Source organism: Ziziphus jujuba, chromosome 5 (assembly GCF_031755915.1).
Source record: "Ziziphus jujuba cultivar Dongzao chromosome 5, ASM3175591v1".
NCBI lineage: Eukaryota > Viridiplantae > Streptophyta > Magnoliopsida > Rosales > Rhamnaceae > Ziziphus > Ziziphus jujuba.
Genome location: NC_083383.1, coordinates 24,409,583 through 24,419,029, shown reverse-complemented (window position 1 = coordinate 24,419,029; position 9,447 = coordinate 24,409,583). Strand labels below are relative to the sequence as shown.

Sequence of the window (9,447 nt, the reverse complement as noted above, 5' to 3'; positions counted from 1 at the left end):
CTTAATTGATATTGGAAAGTTTGATTAAGAATTTGGTAGCCCTAAAAGTGAGGACTTAAGGCATGAGGACTTAGAATTTTAAGAAAGAATTTCTAATTTTCATTAAAGACTCATAGATTCTAATTTCACTTTGGAAAATGGGATTAGATTAAACTGGAAACTCTCTAAGCTAGAAATAGGATAAAATTTAGTCTGTTATCAACCTAATTAATCAAATATAAGAAGGGTAGAGGATACATCAAAATCCTAGATTTCTAAATTCATTGTAACTCCATTTTAAGTTTTTGAATTGTGTGTTTATGACTTGAATTTCATTTCTTTTGTCATTTTGCTTGGGTTTAGTTTACAATTCTATTATTTAATTTCTTGTCTTCTTTTTAGTTTTAATTGTGTATTTAGATAAAAATAATTAATCAAAATTTTGGTAATTAGATAAAAATTAAAATCAATCCTTGTGGAAATGATACTCTTTCATTACTTTGTTACTTGATACGACTCGTATACTTGCGGAAATCATTAATCACTAAGCAAGCATGTAATCAAGGAAAATATGTGGAACTAATTTACAGAAAGTTCAGTGACTTGACAAATTGGTAGATCTTGTTTTTCTTTTTTATGTTCATTGTGTTTTGTTTCATTTTTTTTTCCCCCTTCTTCGAATAAATAAGTTAGATATTTTGTTTTAGTTGTAAGTTTTGGGTCTTATATTGAAAAATTCAATCTATAGTTAAGAAAATACTGATGAAATCACCGTAGAATTCCTGATATAGAGGACAGGATCTTAGATGTCAGTTGTCTGACACCCAGAAGGCTAATTGAGAAGGATAGAGAAATTTTACTTAAGCCAACTCTCAGTTATAAATTATTTTTGTAACTTAGTAAATCTATCATTTTTTTTTTTTTTTTTGGGTTAAAGTTAGGAAATCTATCATTGATGAACTAGAACGATCCCTAAAAGAGTGATACCAATTTGAAGGAAATCAAGATTTTACAATGTATATGCATATCAACAACTCCATCCCCTGTACAAATCAAATTTCCCACCAATAATGTTTCAAGTGACCAAGGAAATGCCCACAAACAACTTTAGAGTTATCAATAATTCTGGAGTAATTTTACTTGAAAAAAGTAAATCCAATATAACTTCACTTGATAGTTCTCATTTTCAAATACATGACCACCTCAATTTCGGTTATGCCTCCAAGTAACATATCTTTCCTTGTTATGACATTCGGAGGCAAAGAAATTTCCCGATGGTGTTCAATGCTTTGTGAGCAAAACCGCCCTGTTAAGATAAGTATGAGTTATTCACAAAGGCAGCAAAATTTCTATAGTAAAGGATTTTGTTCATCATATCTCTTCAAATGAAATTGTCCATGTTTTTATTAGTTCGAGCTTTGTCGAGACGTGCTTTGCGTACAGCCTGCTGGATTTGTCTTTCATGCTCTTTGAGCATGTCTTCAAGATTACCTCCCAGAGGCACCAATGGTCCAGAGTAGTTGATTCTATTCTTCTTTGATACATATTCCTAAAATCACAAAAAAGAAAGTATGGTTCATTAAAGAAGATAGCCAATAGAGTATATTACTCGAAGTAGAGAATTTTTCACTATTTGATAGCTCTAGGCGAAAGAATATTGTTCACATTCACAAATTTAACTTTCATAATAGTCAAAAGCTTAAGCAAACAAAGTAGAGAGAGTTGGTAGATTTTTTACCATTCTAGATTCTTTGTTGCGCAATGTTTCACCCCTTGTAATATTAGAGTTTGATGAGCCTGTTTGTGCTTGATGCAAATGAGAGCTTTGAGTACTTAGCTCTGGCTTATTTCTTGTAAAGCTTCCCGTCTTGCTACGTGTTGATGCCTCAGCAACAGGGTGTACCATTGAACTAGAGTGAGAATAACCGTTTGGCCTAGCTACTCTTGGTGGTTCTATCAGAAAGCCCAATTCAACACCCTCCTGGTGAACATACTTATGTCTGGAGGTTTTAGCATTTGACTGTTCCTGCAATGTTTATGTTAATCACAATTCACAAGAAATAAGGTTTTGACCTTATAGTGTAATAATTAATAGGTAGCCATGTTTTCTCAAGCAATAATTTTTACCTGCAAAGAAACATCTACTTGACTATCGAATTCTGGTGTTGGCGCCGCATTATTATCACGTGAACCTCTTCTAACAGATTCAGGACCTCGTCCTTTTACAGTCTCCGCTCTTCGCCTGAAAGAAAGAGGGTGCATGAACATAAATGCCTTGCAGAGAATGATTGTACTCCTCTTCTGGAAATTTTGTATAAGGTACATGAACATCAAAGATTCGAGGGATGTAGATAATTTATTGAGGCTTCCACTCAGGATTGACATGTCCCCAAATGGAATCACCCAGAATAGCAAGCAAGCAAAAAAAATAAATAAATAAAAAATAAAAATTGCTATCTTGCCTAACAAAAGCTTCAAGACATATATCATTATATTTTTTGTCGTATCTATATGCATAATCAATGCCGTCCTGAAAAAACCAACCTTGACCTTTTTTCTCAAATTGTCCGAAATCTGTCATGTGTTTTTCACTTCTTTAGAACGATACTCAACTATAATTTTGAGACACTTCGCTATACATTATTTAACTAGAGATTTACTCCAAATTACCCTATTTAATATTTATGAATTAGCATAAGGATTTACATATGCTGAAGAAGCATGCAGCACTGCATGAGCTCCTAATAGACATATGTAAGAACAAACACTATTTCCAAAACTAAAAGTAACAATAAGAATGAACTGAGTAATGTTCACTCCTATTCAATATGTAACATCAAAGAGAGTCAGAGAGGTAAATATAAAAAGCATTACCTTCTTGCTTCTTCTCCCCGAAGCTTGGCATTGAACTCCTTGCTTGGAGGATATTTCGGCAAACTCGATGGCTCACAAGGGAGGGGTATGGTTGTGAAGAACTAAAAAATAACAATTAGAATTACAAAATTAGCATATGCAACATTGTCATGCACAAGGTCATTAAATTATCTCAAACGACAATAAACAGTTAAATGCACTATCATCTTGTCATTAGCTTCATTCTATTTTAAATATTTTGTCCACGATGCCAAATTTGGGACCGGGAAGTAGCTGACTCTATGTCACGTCCTTTACTCACAATGCAAAACACACAATCCGTGTATTTATTTTATTGTAAGATAGATGCTGCATAACTAGTGAATATTTCAAATATGACCGATAAAATATAGAAAATATAGAAGGAAGTTTATCCTCATGTCCACAATCAAAATATAAGGATATGTTAGAGAATTCACAATCTATAACGTTACGACTTATTAGTTAAATTTTCAATAGAAACTGATATAACTTCCATTTTCTGATTGAGGCATCTTTGCTTTTGTAGGCCTGTTGAAAAAACTGTCAGCATTTTAGCGATCTATAGAAATGAAGAATTTGGCCAAAATATTGTTTGAATTGGCATTAGACTTAATTTCACTAGTTGGGCAATCCACCTTCATAATTTCAATTGTATATCAATGACGGAGATACAAAAATAGAAACTCAAGTTCACCTCACTTCCAAGAGCAGATTCAGCTGATCCCCGATCATCTGGTTTCATCGAAAGGAGTTTATCAATAAGAGCTAAAGCAGGAGGAGGGATGTCTTTGAACATATCAGCAAGACGACGTGTGTAAGACTGCTGTGGTCTGAAGCTGGTTGAGTGTGGTAATTTTGTTGTCTCCCAGAAGTCCTCAGATGGTGAACCACAAAGCTTGAAAATTTTGTGCGTTTGCTCCACCTGAAAGTTAAAAAATTACAATATATCACTTAAAAAACAAAAAACAAAAACCCAGAGCAAACCGGTTGAACCTTTTACTTTGAAAGAGGAAATATTATACTATTTTACAAGTAAAATAAAACTATAATAGCTTTTGGTTGATGTGTAACTCAATTGTTTGTAGAGTATTGTGATTGAATCCTGATAATTTCATTTCTATTAATTAATTGTTCTCAATATGTAAAGGCCAAAAAATTGTTTCAAACATAGTACTATAGCCTATTTATTTAGCTGGTCTTGTGTTTGAATTTTTCCAATAAACTATTGTGGCACACATGCCCAAATTTCTGTCCCGATATTGGATCTCATTTCAAAATTTATGTACATCCATGCAACAAATTGTATATCTTTCTTTTCGTTTCTTTATTTCAAAATGCATAAACAGGAGATGTAAGCACTGCATTTGTAGTAGGCATTTAACTACACTCAAAATTGGCCTCTGTCATGAAAGAATGTTTTTTTAAGATACAAGATGAGCACATGAAACAGACCAAAATGAATTAACTTAGAAAACTAAATTTCGTTATTATTAGGAATGTAGTAGACTGATGCAATCTTATTACAAAAATAAATGAAAGTACCTCTGTTCTTCCAGGCATAATAGGCTTCCCAGCGAACAATTCTGCAAGGATGCAACCACTGCTCCACAGATCTATAGCAGGTCCATATTTTGTAGCACCTAGCAAGAGCTCAGGTGCCCTATACCACAGCGTTACCACACGACTAGTCATCAGTTCATTTTGACCATACGAAGTTGCCAGACCAAAGTCACCAATCTTAAGAACTCCATTATTGTCAATCAAAAGATTTGAACCCTTGATGTCTCGATGCAGGACACCACGACTATGACAATGTTCAAGTCCACAAAGCAATTGTTGCATATAGCACTTTATCTGTAATTCCATCACATAAATTGTTGCTTAGATGAACTTCGTTGCAACTTCTATTTAACTTAGATAACAAAGAGGAAAAAAGGTTTTCCATTTTCTGGTAGAAACGAGGTGTACATAAACACAATTTAGAAACAAGCTATACACAAATCAAAAACTTTTGAAATTGACTGAAAAAATGAGACTGCTGGTTCTTTCCTTGGATTTTTCTCAAATTTGTGTGAGGAGAAGGTACCTGAGGTTCAGTAAACTTGATGCCACGAGCTGCTAGACCTGAAAGATCGTGTTCCATGTATTCGAAAACGAGGTATAAACTGCATGACATTCTTGAAGTGACTATACCCTCAAGCTTCATAACATTACGATGATCAAGTCTACGCAAGATATGGATTTCTCTAGCCATAAAACGTACACTTTCAGGATCCCTATTTACGAATCGAACTTTTTTCAAAGCAACAATTTTACCGGTTTCAAGGTCACGAGCCTTATATACACTGCTGTAAGTTCCTTGTCCAATCTGCATATGGTGCATCTCATTCATAAGAAGAAATTTAAGCACTTTGATGGTTTAAAAAGAAAAAGAAAAAGAAAAAAATTCTAAAAAAAACATGCTTGATGATTGAAAAATAGCAAAAAATTAATAGCTACTTCACTCTAAGTTATAAGATGAAAATGAAATCTACTTAGCAACATGCATATCTAATAAATTGTGCAAAAACAGGTTTGCAACACTACATAACACATATGGTTAAAAGATAAATGAACCAAATAAAACAAGTAAAGAATGTAAAAAATTGGAGACTAACTTTGTCTAATTTCTCAAAAGAGTCTGCCTGTCGAGGCAACCACCCTTCGATTGCATCGGCTGCAACCGAAGTTAACCATGAGGGCCACCCTGCTGCATTTTGTTCCCCTTCAACACCATTAGGAATGCTAGCTATCCTAGACATCTCTGCTCTTCTTCCACTGGTTTCCAAATCCATTGTTGCCCATCTTTGGTGATGAGAATTTGCAGGTATTTCATTTTGTAGCATTCTACTATCTTCGTCATTCGGTTTTTTGTGGACAGACCCTCCATGATGTTTCGTAGATTCACTTCCAACTGATCCATCAATATTTTTACCACCAATCTCTATTACTAAATTTTCTCTCTTTGAAGGAACAGGGGCAACCAATTGAACCGAAGCCTTGTTCAATTCCTTTCCTTCCTCATAGTCATCATCTGCATCAACTTCTGAGGCTCCTTTGGAACAAATGCAGCCCATGTTCTAAACCTCAAATAGAAGGGGAAAAAAAAAAAAAAAGAACCAAAAAAAAAAAAAAGAAAAGACCCCCAAAACTCTAGCCAAAAACAATAATAATTAGCTCTTTTTACAAATTTTATTATTACAATTTAGCATATGGGTAGCCCTGGATTTTCCTGGGAAACCCTTTTTGAGTTTCCCTTCTCGGCTAACCATATACCTTCAATATCTCTATCTGCGTTTTTCAAATTCTTCAAAAATATGAATTTAACAAAGTGTAAGCAAAAATCTTCAACTTTATCGCCTCGGTATTCTGAGACTCCAAAATTTGGACCAATTGGCTAAATCAATACACAATACACCATAATAGGAACAAAAGGTTTGTGGGTTTTGCAGATAAAATCAGGATAGAAAAAGATGAAAAAGAACAGTGCAGAAAACGCTAAAAAACCCAGAGCAGAATCACAAAACAAAGAAATTTTTATATTTCCCTTATGGATTCTAAATTGAAATCTTTTTCTTTGTTCGTAAAGAGATTAAAGACTGGAGATTGAAGAATGAAAAGGACAATAATGGAAAAATGAAAGAAAAGCAAAAGAAAATAGAAATGAAAAAATCCAAAAGGGTATGGAAAAGTGTGGTGATTTGGAGGGTAGATGGAGTAAGAGAGAGATTTTTGGGTAATGAAGGAGGTCCTAAAATGGCGATGAACCGAAGGATTTTGGGATTTGACAGAGAGGAGAAAAACTCACCAAGTCATTCTGTTTTTCTCCACCTAATCTAGTACCATCATACCTCTTGTTTCTTTCTGACTTATATAATATGTTAAAATGTCAGAGAGACATAACAATCTTACATATTAAAAACTAACAACAAAACGAACAAACGAAGAAACAGAGAGAAAACAAATTGTTTTCCAAAGCAGCCATGCTTATAGCATTTTCTTTGCTTTGCTTCTCTCTCTCTATATCTCGACGTTCTAATATTAAAAGATACGCATGCAGGTTTCTTTTTTGAATCCACGTGGCAAATCCCTTTGGCTCTTAGAGCCTACCCTAGAAGGGTTCCACATTTCACACTACTACTAAACTGAAACACGTTAAACTCGCACGTGTCAAACACTATCTAAGCAGCTACGTGCATTGGGAACATTACTTTTGGATCCCAGAATCTATTACCTAAATACACTTCACCACTATTACCTTAAGGCTAATTGGCCCATATGCCTCTTGAATTATATTAAATTATTTAAAGTTAATTTCACTTAAAATTCTTTAATATTTATATCTATTTCAAATCATATATAGAAGTTTGAAAATTTTCAAAAATACCTCCTAAAAGTTAACTTGCATCTAAAAATTATTTCTTTTTCCTATATGACATGATAAATTGAGCTAAGTGCTCTTACAATAAAAATCATTTTTTCAATTTATTCCATTTACAATTTGTTTTATAATTATTAATATGTACTAATGTTTCATAAACATTTACACATATATTTTCACTTCTATTATACATCTTTTTATTTAGAAATTTTAAATTTGATCTATTATATTTTCTTAAAAAAACATATGTTAACCTTTAATATATGAAATAAATAATTTTTATTTTAAAAATATAATATATAAGTTTAATTTATTACTTTACTAATAAAAATAATAATTTTCTCCAACAAAAAAGAAAACAAATAATAAGAAATGTTCTTACAATAAGTTTTACCATGCCGCGTATTAATTTGACAATCAATTTTGAAAAATATAATTTCACATGTTTTCAACAACTAAACACTAAAATTATTTATAGTTTAATTATTTTTTCTTTTACAATAAATCAGTCCACCAAAGCAACTGAATTAGTGACACAATAATTTGTAATAACAAGATAATATTTAAAATATAAATAATATCATTCAAATTTTTTGGACAATAATAAAATAATATTTTTGAATAATAATTCAAAACAATAGTTTGGAAGCATTTAAATTCTATTTAAAAAATATTTTCCAAAGAAAAATAATTAAATTACTAATATCCAGTTATTTTTTCCGATGAAGCTTCAATTTTTGAACAACATCTATCTATCTATATATATATATATATAGATTATATGAACGTTAACAAAAAAAAAAAAAAAACCAAAAAAAAAAAAGATTTGTAGGTTCCGTTGGTAAATCTATGGAATAAAAAATTGGATTGCTAAAAAAACAAATTCGATATATTACATATTATATAATATGAATATTATATACGAACAAAATATGGAATTAAAAATTTGATTGCTAAGAAAAAATGGGGATATCAAAACGCATTTTCCTCATTGTAGATCAAAAGGCAGAAGAAAAAAAATTAAAGCCAAATAAAACTCTCATATCGAGATAACCCTTATAGAGAAAAGATTGCATTAAAGATGAAGAAACCCACAAATAAAACTCTATGTTCTTCATTTTATTTAGGTTTCTAGTTTTCAATTTAATTTATTTAATTTATTTAATTTATTTTTTTAAAGAATTTTCATTCCTTCGTTGTAGATCAAAAGGCAGAAGAAGATTAAAAAATTAAAAAAATTTTGGACCTACTCCTTGATTACAAACATAGCTGTAAATCCTTTACAAACAAACAAAAAAACATAGTTGCAAATCTTGTAGCGATTGCCACTCAAAATTATCCACAAGTCTTGGGAATAAGATTATCACCTTTATATAGAGAAAAAGTAGTAGATCGAAGAAGAAGAAGAAAGCCCACAAATAAAATTCAGCAAATAAAACCAGGAACAAAGAAAAAAAAAGCAAAAGAGCAAAAATAAATGAATAAATAAAATAAAATTAAAAAACCAGCAAACAAGAAGAGAAGAAGAAAGAATCTGCCCCCATATATATATATATATATATATATATATACATATATTTTTTCTTTAAGAGAAAGAAGAAGGGAGTGAAACTTTGAAGTAGGTCTTTGCGGGTATAAATGCAGTGTAGCTCAATCTCTGCATTCTTCTCTCTACGACAAGACCACTTGAAGAAGAAGATATGCCCAGCAAATGATAGGCGAAGATGAAGAAAATCGGTTTATAAATGTTTACAATTTTATTTTTTTTCATTTTCGTTTTAAAAGAGGTAATAATTATCTATTTACTTAAGAATAAGATAGATTATTTTTTTCTGCCAAAAAAAAAGCTAGATTTTTTTTTTCTATTTTTATTATTATATTATTATTTTACACAATTTCAATGCATATCAGTCAAAATATCAGGTTTTTCAAATTCGTATGAATACTCAATTACCATTTTACCTTCTTTTTTTTTTGGGGTTAAATTTAACAAAAAGTTGCTAATAATAAAGGTTATTTTTAAAATGTTTGAAACTTATAGGTCTAACTTGAAGTAGAAGTAAACCTCAGAGGGTGAGGGTGTAAGTGATATTATCCCAATTATTTATTACCTCATCCTTAGGCAAAACAACTAGCTACAATGGCCAAGCACA

General features: G+C 31.5%; 1 protein-coding gene across 1 annotated transcript; it reads right to left on the bottom strand.

Annotated features, from left to right (window-relative positions):
• Window positions 1–980: 980 nt before the first annotated feature.
• Window positions 981–6,857, bottom strand: LOC107421270 (probable serine/threonine-protein kinase At1g54610). The gene is made up of 8 exons (XM_025075151.3): window positions 5,532–6,857; window positions 4,961–5,242; window positions 4,417–4,728; window positions 3,569–3,796; window positions 2,854–2,954; window positions 2,107–2,221; window positions 1,718–2,005; window positions 981–1,528 (listed from the first exon to the last, which is right to left on the bottom strand). The coding sequence occupies exons 1-8, from the start codon at window positions 5,988–5,990 to the stop codon at window positions 1,361–1,363; spliced, it is 1,953 nt and encodes a 650-aa protein (XP_024930919.3). The 5' UTR covers window positions 5,991–6,857; the 3' UTR covers window positions 981–1,360.
• Window positions 6,858–9,447: the final 2,590 nt, after the last annotated feature.

What these genes read in the sequence shown, in the direction of transcription:
- LOC107421270 (XM_025075151.3), bottom strand. Translation starts at nt 5,990, where the DNA reads ATGGGCTGCATTTGTTCCAAAGGAGCCTCAGAAGTTGATGCAGATGAT. An exon ending in AATCTGCTCTTGGAAGTGAG is followed by an intron (nt 2,955 to 3,568) that starts GTGAACTTGAGT and finishes GTTATTTTTTAG; the next exon opens with TTCTTCACAACCATACCCCT. An exon ending in CGGGGAGAAGAAGCAAGAAG is followed by an intron (nt 2,222 to 2,853) that starts GTAATGCTTTTT and finishes TCTTTCTTTCAG; the next exon opens with GCGAAGAGCGGAGACTGTAA.